Consider the following 20,055-nt stretch of genomic DNA (forward strand, 5'->3'; position numbering starts at 1 on the left):
TAAAGTTAAGACCACTACATCATCATGATGATGATGATAATCGTTCTTTTGGCCTCATTATTTCACACTATAATAAGAGGAATAGTCTTCTTCTTTTTTTCTTTTTTGAGGATATGTGGTTAAAAAATGAAGGAAAGCTTTTTTCATTTATATGTAATATTATTTTACTGGAAAATATGTGTTGACAAGAAGAAAGAGAATAATAAATTATAATTTAACGAAAAATACTTGGGTGTTATTTTACTACATTTTTCATGTCTCTAACCATGTAATCGAGATATTTGAGTCGAATAAGCATAACAAGAAATTTCTGATAACAAAACTCGACATTTATAAAGAAATCCTAATTATGCGTTATATTATTTAATTAACTGTAATTGACAAAGTAAATCAATAATGAGGAAATTGCCTGTATTTTGCATGAAGCCTGTCAGCATATGTCATTCTTACGTAATACTGAAAGCAACATTGAAGATTCAATACAAATTGAAGTTGATACTTTGATGGGTTAGTTTCACTTTTGTTATTCCATTGACTTACTGGCAAATGCCAGCTCCACAGCCTTCACCAAACGCCTTCACTATGAAAGATAGAGAGATATGACCTGTAACAGCCGGTATTTTAGAAAAGATGAAAGATAGATCCGGTGATGATCCGACAGGTGATTTTGATTAATGTTGATCTTTCAATTACAACAATATAATTGTAAAATATCAAAAGTGGAATCTTTAGAGATTGGGCTGCCACGTGTCAACTATCATTTTGTAAAAATTAGAGGTGTAAACGCAATCGTCCAACAACTTTAGTTTTGAGATGATAAAACTTAATTTTTATTTAGCTCGATCCAAGTCTATAAGCCAACTCATGTAGACTTTTCTTCTTTAGTTTTGAAAGTCGTTCTTGCTAGTCATATTGAAATTGTGCTATGTTTATGTTGGTGAATAAGTTAATGGTGAGCTGTATAATATAAATTAAATTTATTGCATTTGTGTATCCTATCAATGTTGCTTGGTGTAAAATAAACAAATTATTTCTCTAGGTTTGATGTTATTTACACAAGCACTAAGAAGATTGAAATCACGTCCCTTGATATATCATACTTCTACTTATTGTCATCTCATTCTTTATCTTTATTCATACAAATTCAACTATTATCCCTCTACTTCTTTTTTATTCTTCTCTTAGGCTTTCTCGCATTACTTTCAAAAATGAAAAGACATGCGTACAACTTCTCATGTTGTCCATGTTTGTAGAATACTTTAAAACGAGTTGGACTATATCCTTTTTCTTCATTTTATCCTCTCCATTTTCTTAAATTATGCCTAAATTTGATGGGTTTTGGATTCCAATCCTATTTTACCGATAGAGTCAAAGCACTTAGGAGGACGTTCTAACTTATCTCCAAAGTACATAGGAGAAAACATAGATGGAGCTATCAAGATAAGCGGAAATATTACTTCTCTTACAAAAAAAATAAAAATAATAAAACTAGAGAAAAAGCAACCAAACACTTGTAAAAACTGTCCAAATGTTGAAATAAGCTTCTTCACACATAAGGAGTATTTTGAGCCCCAATCTTAACAAACTACTAAGATCTGAACTTGTATGTGTGAAGAATTATCTGTATCTTGGGATGCTAATGCCTTCATTGGTTAAGTAGTCCACAATTTTGTTTCATTCATGATATATATATATATATATATATATATAAAATCTAAATGTAAGAAAACATCGACAATCATTTACTTGGTCAAGTAGAAAAACGTCGACAATCATGTTTGAGCCCCATTCTAATAAAATTCATTTTTTTAAAACTCATTTTCAACCACATTTTCTTCGATAATATAATGTCACGCGCGAACTCAGAACTTTTCATTAATTTTGAACCACAAATTCGCCATCAATCTACTATTCAAAATACATTCTTTACCCATAAATGAGCTCAAACGAGGACTCATGGTACACCCCATCATACTATACAAATTTTAGCCAACAATAATAGCCTGCGATTATGCTCAAAGTCAGAACACACCCCTTAAGAAGCACAAAATGCAACAAATCACTGCCCATTTCAGCCTCTAACGATTCATTGGTTGGATTATCTCCTTCATTTCGCCGGGGGGATGGAAAAAGATAAATGCAAGTCACATTTTACATGAAACGATATCTCGAGCTAATTTTCACTCATGTTAGGTTGCACTATCATTCGTATCGCCTTCATACAATTTTGTATGTCAGATACATGTTATTACATAGATCACAACTTATAATGTATATGGTAGAACATGACACACATACAAAGAGCAGGTTACACTCAACCAATTATATGTTATAATTAAAAATGAATATTACATGTTTGAGACCTTCATAAAAATATTGATTTTGACGCGTCTAACATTCCAATTTACGTAGGGTGAAAATACAAAATTCCTGAACACCTTTTGTTCATATGGAAAATTACTATAAGAGCCACAAAAAATATGATAACAAATTTTGTGACACATATCAATGATGCCGAGAAGGAGATATTAAATGACACATGATTGATTTTGTTTGGCCAGATTATTTTTTAGCAAAATTTCATTTAAGATCATTATGTGGACAGTGACGGATCTAGCACCCGACGAGGGGGGCGGACGCGCGTAGATTCGCTGAAGTTACAGTCGTCGCTAGGAATTGGAGGAAGCTTGAATTCTGAAGATTGAATTGCAAGTGACAGGTAAAAGAGGAAGAAGACGGGTTAGGGTTAGTGGACTGGCCATTCTTTTTTGTTTTTGTTCTTTTATTTCATTTTTTGATTTATCATGAGTTATGACTATGGTTTGTGATAAATAATTCAAGAAAAAACCCTACCTAGTTCATAACTTTATAAAGATCTCATTTTTCTTTCTTTTAATTTTGGTGCATTTTATGATACATGAAGCTAAAGGTATACGGGAATATGATTTTTGAAATTTATAAAAGGTTTTTCCATTTGGGTTTCTGAAGCTTGAGATTTTTCGATTTGTATAAATTGGTGGTCATTTTAGTGCTTATGTCTTTGACCCGTGTGTTTTCAAGTTTTCGTTTGTGGGTTTTCCATTGTGCTGTTTTTTTGAAGTTTATGCAAGTTGCTTTAAATCACTGTAGTCTTTTCTTCTAGACCCACCCTATTCTGTTAGCAATTTGTATAATTTTTTTTATTTATATTGAAAATATTCTTTTAAGGCTATATTTGAGCCACATTTTTAAAAAAATATATATTCTTAAATAGTGATTTGATATCATTTCAACCACAAATTTTTCAATAAAATTATATTACACGCAAATTCAATTTTTTTTATTTTTATTTTTTAACCTCACATTTTTTATCAATACACTATTCAAAAATGCATTCTTAGTAATATAATGTGGCTCAAACGAGGTCTAAATTTTTGTGACTATTTTCAATTTTATTGGCTTGCAATTCTAGGGAATTGGTAAATATTATGCTATCTGTTTTTTTATGTTCAACGTCCACTGTCCGTCTTAGCTGAACTTGAATCTTGAATTCGCCCCTGTATGTGGATGTTTATGTAGATGAATGTTGGTTGATATATGCATGGATATTTTACTATTTTTTTTATTTTATTTTATGGATTGTTGTTCTTTTTTTCTCTATGATGATTATTTGCATTTCGAGATTTTTTGAATTGGTGATTATGTTGTACTAACACATATTGATTATTACCAAGTCACATATCATGCTTCAAAAAATATCCAAGCTATTTTTCACACATTTTAGGTCACAATCACTCATGCGTGTCACCCTTATACATAATTGCTGGTCAAATATAAGCTATTGCTTATGTCGCAAATTTATGATGTATTTGTTAGAACATGTTAGAGTCGCAAAAGAATATATTATAGTAAATGAATTATAGGTCACAGTTAAACAAAATTATACGATGTCGTCAAAATTAGCCAACATGATAAGTCACAATCTTATAACATTTCTAATCACAAAATAATACATAGAATTCGCACTGTAACAGTAGATAATGAAACTATACCCTCAATAATTTTACACATACTTGGTCACAAACAGTTTAGATCTTACTTATAACAGGTCACAATCTAGTAAAAGTTATTGTTACACTACCCACATATTATGTCACAATTAAACAAACTATAGATCAAAATAAAAAATAAAAAATAAATCTTCATAGCTGCATGAAGTCATAAAATATTACATGATCACGTCACAATTCCTCATTAACAATAAGTCTTATTCTAATGTGATATCAATGCAATAATACCAATTGTACACAAAATTATGAATAAATCCAAAAAATGAAATAAAATTATAAGCAAAAAAGTATCATTAACCTATTACACATATTATCGTACTATGTGACAACCTTCATTATTTGTTTGCAGTCAATGTTTCTTGTTTTTGGTTCAAGGGCACCATGTTGTTTCAAATTCTTCGATTGTAATCACGTCCACTACATCGTATATGACATTGTAATCACAACTTCTACAGAATCTAATCTCGACCCTAAAATAACAAGGTGAACTAGCTTAATATACTTGCAGGAATCTTTCACTACAATTAACGATGTGACCTCTATACAATAGACAAACATACACAAAGCCCATCACTGTTAAACAATATAGTACTGTAATTCACATTTATACAATAAATCGAAACTTGAATATAGTATACATTTATGAAACTCGCAAATAATATAATTGGTCACAAAAAGGCACTTATATCACAAATAACAATAGTGGTCACAATAAAGTAAGCGAACAATTAGAATGTTGTAGGCCACGTACAGAATCATAATTGTGACATACTATTTTGGCCATAATAGATTAAACAACGTCTTCAAGAATTTCTAATCAGAACATATCATGTCATAATGAGAATCACAATTTGTGACATACAATATTGATTTCACTGTCCAAATATATTGGAACAATTTGAAGATACTGTACAAATATAAAGGTTACAAATCACACCTCGAGTCACAATATGCTACACAACTCCTTTAGAATATTTTGATCAGAATGACGAAGATCACAGACAGAATCAAACTGTGACCTATAATTTTGTATATTTTATCATCTAGTTGTAATGATAAAAATTGAATATACTATGCAATTATAAAAGTTACAAATCACAATCATGATCACAATACCGCACACGTCACCTTCAAGCAAAGGATGTAGTTATGGGTATTCAGTTTGTGATTATTGTAAATATATGGCCCCAGTTCGTTGATAAATGTTGATGTCATTGCAACAATAATTCTTCACAGCTATATGATTGAAATAGCTGGAATGAAGGACAACTATATTGTTTTGCAATTCCCGAATTTAGATTCACCATAATAGTGAATCAATCAAATTTGATGCCATTAGACAGTTGAATCCGTAAATTGACGAATACTTAGTGAAAAATTGTTGATGAACAACCGTGTTCATCAAATTATGGTCAATTTCAATGTTAATTTTTAGTGCGATTTTTGTTTGACTTATGAGAGATGTATGCTATATATGATAGAGAAAAGGAGGAAAGTGAGAGAAATGGGATATGAGAGAAAGAGGAAGGAGACAGATATGGGATGTGAGAGAGTATTTTATATTGATGAATATATGCTATACATTAGGATGTGATAATATTTGTTAGAATATATATTTTCTTTTTTTATTATTATTATGATTTAGCACATGATTTATGAAACTTTTTTGTTTCTTTTTGGTTACATGTGAAATTGTTTACATAATTTATTGTTATTTATGATTTTTTCATTAAAAATAAAATCCAAAGTTATTCTTTCATACAACATATGTCCAATAAAGTTAAAGAAAGTTGGTGACTTGATGATATGTAATTTGACGATCGAAGCCCTGTGAACAATTGCCATAGATATAACGATTCTAAGGTAACGAAATTTATTTTTGTATAAGTTAGGAAATTCAAAAAATACTTAACTCTTGTCAATTTAATAAGTGTATATCACCCAATTGCCTTATTGACTATTACTGACATAGGTGACCTGACAAGCCAGTGATTCTTTTTATTCTTTTCTCTTATATATAGTAAATCAATAATTTTGGATGGACTAATCGACCTATTATTCGATACTTGGAAATTTATCATAATTGTAACGGAGTATTTATCTGGGGATTCCAATATTCATAAGTGCAACAGTCATGTTTTATACCTTTTAGGATATAGCTACTCCTACTTGACGGGAAAACGCCTATTTAGTTGTTAAATGTCCACTTGATATATAAATTTTGTCTAAAAAATAACAATATTGTCCAAGAAGAAGAGCAATATCTAATGTAATTTGAACCAACACCATTGATCAATCAATGAAGAAAATTTTTTATAGACAATTTTACTATCTCAATCAAGCATCTCGAGCATGTCATGTGGACATTTAGTACGTGTTTGAGCTTAACTCTTTAAATTTCATTTTTTTTCAAACTCATTTTCATTTAAACATCCTCTTAATAAAATGATTTTGCATACAAATTCAAAATTTTTCCTACTTTTTAATCATAAATTCTAAAAAGTCATTTTTACAAAATTCATTCTAAAAATATAGGGCTCAAAAGTGGACTTAACATCTAATTTGACCTTTTCGTTAGGTGAAGATGATACGCGCACGATAGTAATAGGTCGAGAATGTGAATCTTACAAATGAAAGGTCGGAGAACATGGCTACCATATTTATAAAAATTAGGGATCTCGAAGGAATTTATCCTAACTATAATTAGGCCCTGTTTGTCATCCTTCAATAAAATAAATTATTTGTCACAATAACATTCTTCGTCACACAATTACACAATAAATTATTCTACACACAAATCAATAGAGTTTTTTTAAATTTCAACCATGCATTTCTCCAAGAACTACTATTCAAAACTCTATATTTTCTCCCAAAATGGGAGACAAACAAGCTCTTAATAAATTCTTTTTATTAGTGAGTATATTAGACGTTCTTTTTATATTAGAGCCTTTTTTATATTCATTTTATGTTCAAATGGTATTTTGGAATAGTATTTTGATAGAGAATGTGTGTTTAAAAAATAAGATTTTTTTTTTGAATTTACGCATAATATTATTTTATTGAAAAATGTGTGATTGAAAATAAGATGGATAAAAATGTTTTTTGGAACTAATGGAGACCAAACAATATTGCAACTTCTTTGAGCTCCATTTTTTGTCCAAATTGCATTTTGAAATAGTATTTTGATGAAAATGTATGGTTGAAAAATAAGAAATTTTTTTGGCTTTACATATAATATTATTTTATTGAAAAATATTTTGTTGAAAATAAGATCAAGTAAAATTTATTTTGAAAATAATGAGGACCAAACAATAGCTTAATATAAATAGACACTTATAGCAATAAACAATTATTATTAATGACTTAATAATTAAGCTATGAGTTCCTTTAAAATTATAATTCATTTTTCTCTCTTCTAATCAATTTCTCCAACAAAATAATCTTACACGTAAACTAAAAATTGTTCTTTTAATGATATATTCTCAAAAAAAATTTGCTATTCTTAGCCCCCATTTGAGCTCCATTAATAATTAAATTTTGGCGAAAATATATTCTGAAATAGTATTTTTTTTAAAAAAAAATACATAGTTAAAAAAGAAGAAAATTTCTGGATTTATGTGTAATATTAATGTTTAGTTGATAAGAAGGAAAAAAAATAAATGAATTATAATTTAATGGAGCCTTAACAAGAGCAAAAAATACATTTTCCCAAAATTCAACTAAAACGGAGGTCGAACAAGGGTTAAATGATTAACAATATTATTCAAGAAGCAAGTTTCTCTCTAACCTTTTTAATTGGACAAATTGATCTTGCTAATTGTTTGAAATGCAACTTACATTTCTAACCTTCTAAATAAATCAACCATTTCTATGAATTTCTTTGTGGTTGCACAATTTATCTCCAGCGACAAAAAATGTTGAAATTTCTGTAAATCGTCACGTTAGGCTCATAAAAATAAGCTATAGTTCAAATTTATGAACATTAACCTAACTAGAAAATAAATCTAGTTTTAAATATCAACAACATATTGATCATTTTCATCCTTGTCGAGATTCTCTATGCAACTATAAGATAAAAAATCGAAAATTGACCACTTTTTTAGAAATTAGGACTCAACTTACTTAAGTTCCGTTTGGTACCCATTTTGTAAGAATGAGAATGAAAAATATAATCGTTACGTGACCCCACACAAGAAATAAAAAATCAGATATGATGATTTGATATGATGGATAACGGTTATATTTTTCATTTTTGTGGCCAAAGAATGAAAATCAAACGAGGGTTTATTCCTTGTTTGACAATCATTATAAAGATTTATTTTTTGGGAAAAATAAGTTTTGAAATAGTGACTTTTTTGGAGATTTCGTGATAAAAATGTAGCAAAAAATTTTGACTTTATGTATATAATCTTTTATTGTGAAAAAATGTGGTTGAAAATCAGTTTTAATTTTTTTTAAAATAATTATCAAACTTGGGCTTAACTTGCAGCTCAAACAATGCTTTTGGCGAAGTTTTAATTTTTCCAAAAAGTAAATAATAAAAAAGTAATAACAAACAAAGGGCTTGGCTTGGGAAAGGTCATAGCCGTGTAGACCATCCTAAACAAAAAAACACAGCAGCAGCCTATTATCCCGATGATTTTCAAGTATTAAAGAAAAAAGTCATCACGTCTTCCGGCCTCTTTCCATATCTAGACGTGCTGTTCATCTTCTTCTCTTCAAAATTCATGGCGACCTGACAGAACCCATAAAATTTCTTTGAACAAAACCCAATTCATGGAAATAAAGAAACCCTAATCCCTGTTTTTCTGTTCGTATTTATGTAAATATAAATATTCACTTGTTTCCTTGAGTTGGGTTTGTCGTGGGCGAGATCATTGCAGATCTGGGCTGGGGTCGATTCGGTAAGCTTTTTATTTAGGAAATTTAATTTTATTGTTGATTCATCAAGAACTTTTGATGGGTTTCGTTCTAAATTTTGTACTTTTCAGCTTTTATTCTTCTTGTTTTTTTTTTTTTTTTTTTTTTTTTTTTTTTTTAGATTGTTGATTATAAAGTTGTGTGATTTTGGGGTTTTGAATTTCTGGACCTGTAGGTTAATTGTTTGTCTTTTTTATTTTTTATAATTGAAAAGTTTGGTTTTTTGACTGAGTTTTTTAATAAAAACCAATTCGTCCCCAGTTATGCGTTTGTCTGTATATATTTCTGGATAAACCTTGTGTTGATTTGTGTGCGTCTGCATATTTCTCTTGATTTTTAAAGGTTGAAGTTGATTTTGGGGTTTAGAGATTTGATATTTTTGTTATGTTCTTGGTGGTACAACTTGATTTGAAACCGATTTGTAATAAATTTATCTAGCTATAACAAGTTTGCAAATTACGAAATGTGAATCCTGATATTCGTGACGCCTTTGACGATGTATCACTTTGCTTTAGAGGGTGAAATTCACACGTGCATTTTTTCTTTGGAGGTCCGGTTCTTAACTTTTGACTCGTCTTGTTTGCAATTGATAATGTTGAAATTTTTAGCATACGAGTTATCTTAAATGCTGCTTCTCTATGGCTGCAATTGGGAACTTTTACATTTAGAAAGTGTTTGATTTTGGAAATTGGGTAATGCCATGATTGTCAGTATCTAGGTTTGGTTAATGATGAGGTTCAAGTTTGACAAGTGTGTATAATAGAAGTGTTGGCATATTTAGGTATGGATAATGCCAAGGTTCAATTTTGACAAGTGGGCAATGAAATAACTGATGTCTTTTACATCTGTGAGGCAAGGCCTTAGTCTCGGCGTGTTTTGAGTTGTAATCCATGCAAACCAATATAATAATTCAGTATAAATAAAAATATGAAAATACGTTTATAATAAACCATAAATCATCTCGAAACTTCATAATAAACAAATTGACAAAATTAGAAGTGTAGCTTGCAATCAAACATAAGGAAATCAGTATAAAGTAGAAAATAGTAAGTTTCAAATTATCAATCATGTAAAAATTTTGGAATCCGGATTATTGCAGATTTTTAAGTGAATCTTCAACATATTTGATTCCCTATCATCCTCATCACAACCATCAATTTCTTCTGATACTTTGTTACCACTTATCACTAGGAATAGTGTCTTCCCCTTGAAAGGCAGAAACGAGAAATTGCTTGTTTAAGAGAAATTATAATATCCTTATAATTTGTTGTCAATGTCAAACATTAATTAAAACCATGCATCTATAACTACTAGCTACTTATTATCCACACATTTTGTGGACCTGCTACTCATTTTCATTATCCCATTATAATTTCTCCCAAAAAGCACAGAAACAAAAACTAGTAACATTTTCATTATAATCCCATTATAATTTCTCCCAAAAAGCACAGAAACAAAAACTAGTAAAGCGTTCTAGCCTGTAAAAAATAGCCAAAAAAGTTGATATAATAAGTCCATGAAAGGCAAGACAAAAGAGTGCTCACCTTATTGCCTGCGAGGCATAAATCTCTGGAATTGATGCGTATGTGTAAAAAATGGCACTAAAGGCCCATGTTTTAAGGCTTATCATGAAAGCCTGATGTGAGGGGTGCCTCAAGTCATAAGTATCAAACAACTTTTTGAAACAATGGACACAAATGAATTGCAAGTCTATTCTATTCATGGCAGTGTGTTAAGATTTGTTTCAATTAGCTTCCTGGGTTGTGAGACCTCCTTCTGTGTTTTGATTTTCTTGAATAAGGATAGAATTGTGCGTTCATTGCAATAAAGTTATCCATTGCTTTACCAAGTGTGAACTCTTCGTATCTTTTAACCTTTGCACCAGTTTAATTGAGAAATCTTTTACATGGTGCACAGTGTGACCCCTAATATTGACATTTCCTTTCAATGTTATTGAGCTTATCAGTTTTCTGGCTTCTTATTCTGGTGTAGTTGTTGACTTTAGCTTATAAATGCATAGTAATTTGACAGAAGATTATTGTGGTACGATTTACTAATGGTTAGAATTTATTACTTCTTGACCATAGAGTTGCTTTTCTTACTTGAATTCCAGATATATATCGAGTAACTAAGTTTTTTTCTACCTTAGTGTGCTTACTAATAATGATTGTTGAAACCTTCCCTTATACTTCTTGCACATTCGTGATTGAGAGGCTATGCTGCAGGTAGTTTCTTGTGGACTAAATATTATATGTTGCTGCTGAAGTCGCATATTTTTGGTTTTGATGGATTATGACCATTCCATTCTGATGGATAATGATAAAGAAAATTCAACAAGGGAGCATGTTCAGCGTCTCTTCAACAAGGTATGCATGTGCATCACTCAATTTAAGTCTTATTATCTGCTGGATGTTGATCTGGCATTGTGCATTTCATTGTTATTCATGTGTGCAAACCACAGTAACATACAGAAACAGGCTAAAACACTGTAATTATGCTTCTTTTTTCAGAACATCAACTGAATGATTGCAGCTTTTTCTTGTCCAATCTGTAGGTTTAAAAAATGTCATTGTCATAGTTGCACAATACTCTTCAATCAATTATGTTCTTTTGTCTGAGTTTTTTGTTTCACTATAGAATGTTGAGTTGGAGAACAAGCGTAGGAAAGCAGCACAAGCCAGAGTTCCGTCAGACCCAAATGCGTGGCAACAGATGCGTGAAAATTATGAAGCCATTATACTGGAAGACCATGCTTTCTCTGAACAACACGACATAGAGTATGCTTTGTGGCAGTTGCATTACAGGAGGATTGAGGAGCTACGGGCTCACTTGAATGCCGCTCTAGCTTCTTCAGGATTAGCTGCTTCTCAGAATGGGAAAGGTCCAACTCGAGAAGGTCCAACTCGAGGGGGACCTGATCGGGTTTCAAAGATCCGTTCCCAGTTTAAGACTTTCCTTTCGGAGGCCACTGGATTTTATCATGATTTAATGTTGAAGATAAGGGCGAAGTATGGTCTGCCACTGGGATATTCTTCTGATGACCCAGAGAATCAGATTTCCATGTCTAAAGATGGAAATAAATCTTCTGAGTTGAAAAAGGGCTTGATATCCTGTCATCGTTGTTTTATTTATCTGGGGGATCTTGCTCGTTACAAAGGCTTATATGCGGAAGGTGATTCTAAAGCTCAGGCTTTTGCAGCAGCATCAAGTTACTACTTGCAAGCTTCTTCACTTTGGCCTTCAAGTGGTAATCCTCATCATCAGGTGAATCCTCGTGGAATTGTCTTTTTGGTTTGCTATTACAACTTTTTAGATCCTTCTATTGCTTATTTCTAGTTTCTAGTTTTAATTTTGTTTTTTCATATTTAACTTGGAGCTATTCCCTCTAATTTTCAGCTTGCTATACTGGCATCATATTCTAATGACGAGCTGGTTTCGATCTATCGTTATTTTCGAAGTCTGGCAGTGGAAAACCCATTCGTCACTGCACGGGATAACTTGATCATTGTATTTGAGAAGGTAAAAATTCATTAGATGAACAAGTGTGACAATTCAATGTAGATAAGACATTTCTTTTATGATTTTAAACTTAATAGTGTTGAAGTTTTTTCTTTGTATCACTTTAGTTGATAATCTTTTTATTAGTACGGCAGATGAGAATTACATTCTGGAAGATAAAGATTCTGCCCTTTCCTTTCCTAGTCTTACCTATCCATTTGGGAAGGTAAAGATTCATCACATAGACAACAAGTGGACAATGGCTGTCGTATAAATTTCTTCAGGAAGCTGGTGTTAATTGGGCGTTCTTGAGCAAGTTTAATGGAATAATAATTGAAAATACAATTTGGTATGGTAAGGGTAGAAAGGGTGCAATCACGTGGAAAGCGATAAATTCGGCTATTTTTTGGTTGATCTGGACAGAGAACCTCTAAGATCTCTGAAGGAAAAGATCAAGTTTTTGAGTTAAGAGATAGATCTAGATTTTTGGCATCCTTATGGACTTCTAGAGATAAGGAATTCAACTGCGTACCTTTTTCTTTAACCATACTTAGATGGAAAATATATTTTATTCGTGAATTGACTTTAATTTGTTTGTGTTAGTAGGGTTCCCTTATCCTCTACAAAATTGTACTTGCGATTCTATAATTATCTGAGTTACTTTTCTTAATATTAAAATGTGGTAAAGGCCTTTCTACCATATATCTGGCATATATTCTAATTATCCTAATCAACATTCCAATATTTTTTCATTCGTCAACAATTATATATTTTTAGAAGAGGAAATGTATGGATTATAGAATGTGGTAACGGGATCTTGAGATTTGCAGGTTTCCAATGTGTTACAATAGAAATCTTTGTATTGAGTTTCCTTTGTATGCAGCAAGATATGTCCATAATTGTTTTTGTTATGTTTTTAAATGCGATGCTACCTTCCTATGAGCATGCAGTAAGTTAGCTTGCTTTCAGTAAAACTGTAAGCATTCACGACTTAGCTCTTATTCATGAGTGATATTTATGTTTTTATGCTGATTAAGAACAAATGTACTAAAACTTGCCGTTTAGCTGAAATTGATTTTTGGGAGCAATTGTTTTCTTTCTTTAATTCTTTAATATGTCCGCGTCCTCTTACAACACATGGCTTCACCACTCCTATGGTCTCATATTTAGTTTTCCATTATTTGGCAGAATCGACAGAGTTATACCCAACTACTTGGTGATGCTAAAGCTACTTCAGTCAAGACTGTATCTTCCCAGATGCCTGGGAAAGGGAGAGGCAAAGGTGAAACTAGGCCTTCTATTAAGGATGATAAGGTGGATTCAAGTGCAGTCAAGGAACGTGTATTTACTGCATCTGAAGTCTTCAAAGCCTTCAGCATTCGATTTGTTCGACTGAATGGCATTCTTTTTACACGTACAAGGTCTTTCCTAATTTATTACTGTATTTTGTATATTGGGAGTACTATAATTAATCGCTGATGCATATCCAATTGCTATGTTTAATCAGCTTGGAAACTTTTGCGGAAGTCTTCTCAATGGTTAAAAATGATTTGTTGGAACTCCTTTCCTGTGGGCCAGATGAGAAATGCAACTTCGGCTCGGATGCTGCTGAGTGTAGACTTGCAATTGTCAGGCTGGTGGCCATCCTCATTTTCAGTGTTCACAATGTAAAAAGGGAAAACGAAAATCAGTCATATGCTGATATTCTACAGCGCTCAGTTCTGCTTCAAAATTCATTTACTGCTATTTTTGAATTTATGGCCTGCATGCTTGAAAGATGTAACCAGCTAACAGATCCCTCATCGAGCTACTTATTACCTGGGATTATGGTTTTTGTGGAGTGGTTAGCCTGTTGTCATGATGTTGCAGTAGGCAATGAGATGGAGGAGAAACAAGTGAATGCCAGGTCTGTTTTCTGGAAGTACTGCATTACCTTCTTCAATAAGCTTGTATCAAACAGTCATATGTTTCTTAATGAAGATAAAGATGAAACATGTTTCTCCAATATGAGCAAATATGATGAAAGTGAGACTGCTAACCGTCTTGCATTGCCTGAGGACTTCGAATTGAGAGGATTTCTTCCTCTTCTTCATGCCCAACTCATCCTTGACTTCTCAAGGAAATCTTCTTTTGGAATTGATGGTAGCAGTAAGGAGAAGCAAATCCGCATCCAGAGGATTTTTGCAGCTGGAAAGGCTCTTGCTAATGTCGTCCAGATTGGGCAGGAGGGATTTTATTTTGATGCAAAGTTGAAGAAATTTGTAACTGGTGTTGAACCTCAAATTTCTGATGATCATGCCCTCATTGGTTCTTTTGAAGTTCCAAAATTTAATGGTAACACACAAGGAAATTCGGTCGGGTCTCAAATGTCTCTGGGTGCTATGCAGCCAGAGCCACATGTTAGTATGGAAGGAGAGGATGAGAATGAGGTGATCGTGTTCAAGCCATCTGTAACTGAGAAGCAAGTAAACGACTTTGCTTCAAATATGACTTCTGTGGTTGCTTCTGGTGTGGACAAATTTGATTTTGGAAATGAAAATGGATCATTTCATGAAAGTTTCCTCTGGCATAATGGTTTAAGCACCGGCATGAAGCCACCTGCAACTATTGCTAACAGCGCTGCCCACTATCTGCGTCCAGTTCAACCCAGCACTCCACAGTGGCTGGTAGAACAAGCTCCTGTAAATGGATTTTCCCACTTGAATTTAATGGAAAATAGACCTGCCATGAAATCTCATCTGCAAGATCATTTAAGAGTTTCTCAGGCTGCTGCCGTTTCTGTTCCCTATCCACCTTTTATCAATCCTGATGCAGGTGATTGTTATCCCATTCAGACCCCTCAGACTGCTTTATCATCGAAGTTTGATTCCATTATTTCTTCAGGAGCAGCTGCTGACAGTCTGTATGTGAAACCATCTTTGGCCGGGTCCGCAGGCTTGAAGAAAAATCCCGTGAGTCGACCTGTTAGGCATGTTGGTCCTCCACCTGGCTTCGGTTCCATGCCTTCCAAATTTGTGGATGAGTCAACGAATAGTGTGAGCTTGAAAAATGAAAATCCTCCAGTTCCTCAAATGGATGATTATAGCTGGCTAGATGGATATCAGTTGTCCTCGTCAAATCAAAGTCTTGGATTTAACCATTCCATTAATAATTCAGGGCTGATGTTCGGTTCAGTGAGCAACAATAATAATAGTTCAATGGGGATGTCAAGCTTCCCTTTCCCTGGAAAGCAAGTATCCACACTGCAAATCCAGGGTGAAAAGCAGGACCATCAGTTTTCTGAACATATGAAGGTGTATCAGGAGCAGCAGCAGCAACTTCAGAGAGGAGACAAAAAATCTGTTGCACTGCCTCAGCAGTATCAAGGACAACCTCTCTGGGAAGGTCATTTCTTTGTGTGACCCGATTTAGGGAGTATTGACGGTAGGCTGAGTTCTCTGCTCTTTCCCCTTCATATTTTGACCTTCTTTCTTTTATCATATTATATAAATGGACGCACCAACACATTTGTTTATTCTATTTATGTTATTATTTTTTTTGGGGGTCAGGGGAGTGGTCCAAACACTGGTTGGCTATAAGTTTCTCACCATATGCGACATAGCAATTTGTGTATGTTGTTTAAATTTTCTTCTAGAACTTTTTTTATTTATAATTGTTAAAAGACTGGTTGGCTGTAAGTTTCTCACCGTATGCCACATAGCAATTTGTTTATGTTTAAATTTTCTTCTACGACATTTATTATTTAATTGTTATGTATGAAGGTTGTGGACGTGGGGCTATTCTTTCCGCCATTGCGTGGTTGGTATTTGCAGTGTTGCGGGTACTTGCTGTTGAACAAGTATGTCCCTCTTCTCCCCGTACTCTTTTTGGGTTTTAGAGTCTTGACGTGTTGGCCAATTGCTTGTTTAATTTTCTCTTCCATTTTGTTTGCAGCTTATGCCATGTTCTTAAGACTGGTTGAACGGTGCTTATGATGTCAATAGATGCAGTAATTGGAAATTTTCTGCGCTTGAGTATCTTGTCTAGTTGGATTGGTTGGACAGAACTCTTCAGGGATATTGACTTTTGGTGGATAATGTAGATGGAATCAAGAGAATTACTAGCAATTTTCCACCTGGCGGTGAAGGACTTACTTTAAGTGTTAGTAGTTCCCCTCGTACGTGCCATGATGAGCAGTTTCAGCAGCTAAACTATTAAGGTAGATTATCGGCGGCCACAAGTTTCTGCCTCAAATGATATATATGAAAAATCCTGAACAAAGCTTCCATAATAATGGTAAAACGTCTGTGTTTATTAGATGGGAATAAGTGTACGATACTTTCGTGCTTTGTTACTTAAAAAAAACTTTTATGGGTGATGTTTTAGTTGCAAACAAATGAACTTTGTTTGAGGATTTTTTCTAGTCTGTATGAAATACATATTGCTGTTATATTTTCATTTTGGAATTGCAATGGTATCATATCACGTTATGCTAATGCCTTCTCAGTTTGAATTTAAACATTTTCTTAACATTTCCATTGTGAGAAAGGTGGAATGAAGAGTTGTACGGTTATGGCATGTCGTTTTGTAGGGATGATTGGATAACATCGAACGCGTTGTTTATTTGTCTAGTGCATTAAGTTAAATCAAAATAAGCGCTCTTGAATTCTAGAAAGAAATAATTGTAAGAAGGTCGAATATTCTGTCTTCAGATGTTGTTTTCTATCTTCCCTTTGGGAGGCAGCACGAGGTTGCCAGCCAAGAACTTGCCGAGTTGAATGAGGCATCAGAGGAGAAGAGGCGAACGGAGGAGATATTGGGTGCGAAAAGTATGAAATAGACGCCATTGGCACAACAATCTTATCAAACATATAGATTATATAAAATGAGACCGTATATTATTATGAAGATGATAAACAAACTTAATTAGCATTATTAATACAACATATCAATCCCCAAACAAATTCAAAAAAATTAAATGTGCTTCAACTTAATCATATTTTGTTAAGTTTTGCAAGCAGAAAAACAGTAACAGAAGTGACAACAGGAATGAAAAGTTCATTTGGAATAGCTTTTGGTATTAACATTTGCTTAATAATTTGCGCCGTTGATGGAACTCCAAACATGTAGAAGAATACATCTTTTGCACCAATTCCAGTAACTCCTGTGTCCATAATTATATCTTGAAGGATTCTTTGAAACTCTTCTTTTGTCAAGTTTTTTTCTCCTCGTTTGTGATGTTTCTGAAAAATATGATTAACAGGAAAAAAGTCAATTAGCAAAAAAAAAAAAAAAAAAAAATTCCAATATTAAGAAAAATAGAAGTTAAAAATTAGTATACTACATAAAAACTTACATTGTATGCCTCCTTAAGTGTAGTAGTTTTTGGCACCCGAAATGACGTGCTACCGATTTTTTTGTTGATGTCCCTAAAAATATAACATAAAAATAGACAAAAATAATTTGGAAAATGATCTAATAAAAGATTTGTTAAATAAAGCTGCCTTCAGTTGTTGGAAATTATGAAACAGAAGTGAAATACTCGACTGCTTGGCAAACTGCATGGTAGAAGTCAGGTAAGCACTCAAATATTTGGTTTTCAAAGTACTTTTCATAACATTTTTCGATGATAGTTTCAATTTCACTAATTTTGTTCTCCTCATTTCCTGCACAAAACATAAGCACATAAGATTAATCAATTATAAGTTGTTACCAAAAGCTATACAAACTACATGCACGATCTTGTAGATTCAACTATTTATCACATGACATGCCACCATTATATCGAAGGAACCATCAGAGCCATCTATAATAAATATGCGAACTACCCAATACGTTCCTATACGATTGAAAATTTGCACAGAGATTTGCGTAGAAAAGGAGAGAGAGTACCCATTTTCTTGAAGGATTGGCCCATCTTTGCAAATTTCTGCAAGATTTTGGCAGACTTGAAATGGAAAGAGGAGTTTTATGTGATTTTTATGAGGGCTTAACACATTTAGAAAAGTTGGATTTTAGATTTCTTTAAAATCAAGGAAAGAATTCTTCATTCTTGATGCTTCTATAAACGTGATACATGGAAATGCAAGAGAGGAAGTGTTAGCCGCCAAGGAAAGAATGGAATTGCGGGATTTTATAAGAAGATTAAGCCTCGTTTGGTCCGCATTATTCTCCATTAAATTATAATTCTTTTTTTCCTCTTTTCTTATCAATCACATTCTCTAATAAAAAAATATTACACGTAAATCCAACAAAATTCCTTTTTTTTTAATGACACATTCTCCAAAAAATTACTATTCATCTTGTTATAATGTGGAATAATGGGGGCCAAACGGGCATTGAAAATTGAAAACTGTTGCTGAAGCTTTTTTGAAAGATCTTCAAATCGGTGATTTTCGGGCTCAGTCCAACGCACCTTTTTCAACCAACAACTAGTCCAGTCGACTCCAAACCACAACCAATTAATTCATCTCGGTTGCTATTCAATCTTACCCATGGAGGACAAGAAAAGATAATGATTTGTGGCCACAAAGGCTAGGAAGACACCATAAAGGTATACTATGAAGGAACCATCAATTGCACACGTTAAACAAGCGTTTTGGACATTTCTAGATGCTATTTTTCACACACAAAGGGGGGCAGTCGGGATTCCTTAATTTTTCTCTCAAAACCACGCAAAACATCACAAGAAAGTGGCTAGTGTTATAGCCATATATATACTCTAGGGTTAAGCTTTAAGTTAGACCTTTAAAGAGATAAACGGGTCAAGATTCAAGTCTTCCAAGAGGGAATACAATTGGATCGGGTGTAACTCATAGACTTGGTTGTTAGATTTATTTCATTTATCGGCATATGCCTATGAAATAATATTAATCCACGTTAACATCATAACCCGGGATTTATTTGGTATCAAAAACCCAACAAAAGCATAGTAATTTACTTCTTGTGTTGATTATTAACGATGAATTCTTGAATCATGTATCCATAGTCTCGCGAAAGTATGGTTTTGGTTAATTTTCTTTTTAACCTTAGAATCTAAATTTGAAATATACTAATATTCAAAAGAAATTATTTAGTTCAGCTTTAGTGCCAAGAAAAGGGTTATTGGTTTGTCCAAACTTCATAACCTTAAACAATGTAAATTTATATTTTCCGACAATTATACTTACAAAATATGACTAGCAATCACTCTTACATCTTCATATTGAATACTCATTCACTATATTCCAACTAATGAAAATAGATCAAAGACAAAATAAACATATCAAGTCCAGGAATGTAATTGCTTTATTGCATTGTTTCAAATCATGTATAATTTATTTTTACTATAAAAATATTTATTTACTTCACCTCAAACTACAACTTCAATAATATTGGTTTTATTTACCCCTTCAAACAAAAATTTAAATGGAACGATGACGATAAAAGGGTCAGCATTGATCGGAGGTAGGAAATTCTAACAAATAGGGACTATAACAACAAGAATAATGCTATGTAGTAACACTAACGCTATAACACTAATTTAAGTGTCATTATGTGATAAGACTCAATGAAATGTAGAATTAAATAATTCATTTAATTCTATTTATTATTTAATGATATTTAGTGT

At 32.7% G+C, this 20,055-nt stretch overlaps 2 protein-coding genes across 6 annotated transcripts; one reads left to right on the forward strand and one right to left on the reverse strand.

The window, feature by feature from the left end:
- The first annotated feature begins 8,626 nt into the window (after nucleotides 1-8,626).
- Nucleotides 8,627-16,942, forward strand: LOC111365884 (protein SMG7-like). 5 transcript variants are annotated; one of them, XR_002697517.1, is made up of 9 exons: nucleotides 8,627-8,953; nucleotides 11,195-11,335; nucleotides 11,607-12,233; nucleotides 12,366-12,488; nucleotides 13,656-13,888; nucleotides 13,975-15,890; nucleotides 16,016-16,076; nucleotides 16,229-16,305; nucleotides 16,401-16,942. XR_002697517.1 is itself a non-coding variant. In XM_022986406.1 (7 exons), exons 2-6 carry the CDS (start codon nucleotides 11,255-11,257, stop codon nucleotides 15,866-15,868), a joined length of 2,958 nt encoding a protein of 985 aa, XP_022842174.1. In that variant the 5' UTR covers nucleotides 8,628-8,953; nucleotides 11,195-11,254; the 3' UTR covers nucleotides 15,869-15,890; nucleotides 16,229-16,942. The 5 variants fall into 5 exon arrangements, 1 of the variants encoding a protein (XP_022842174.1); XR_002697518.1 differs by lacking the exon at nucleotides 16,016-16,076 and having other exon boundaries at nucleotides 8,628-8,953; nucleotides 13,975-15,281; nucleotides 15,351-15,890; XR_002697519.1 differs by lacking the exon at nucleotides 16,016-16,076 and having other exon boundaries at nucleotides 8,628-8,953; nucleotides 13,975-15,281; nucleotides 15,357-15,890.
- A 402-nt stretch (nucleotides 16,943-17,344) lies between these two features.
- Nucleotides 17,345-18,566, reverse strand: LOC111365752. Its single transcript, XM_022986288.1, has 4 exons — nucleotides 18,339-18,566; nucleotides 17,989-18,112; nucleotides 17,803-17,875; nucleotides 17,345-17,689 (listed from the first exon to the last, which is right to left on the reverse strand). Exons 1-4 carry the CDS (start codon nucleotides 18,361-18,363, stop codon nucleotides 17,441-17,443), a joined length of 471 nt encoding a protein of 156 aa, XP_022842056.1. The 5' UTR covers nucleotides 18,364-18,566; the 3' UTR covers nucleotides 17,345-17,440.
- Nucleotides 18,567-20,055: the final 1,489 nt, after the last annotated feature.

Source organism: Olea europaea, chromosome 17 (genome assembly GCF_002742605.1).
Source record: "Olea europaea var. sylvestris chromosome 17, O_europaea_v1, whole genome shotgun sequence".
NCBI classification, from domain to species: Eukaryota; Viridiplantae; Streptophyta; class Magnoliopsida; order Lamiales; family Oleaceae; genus Olea; species Olea europaea.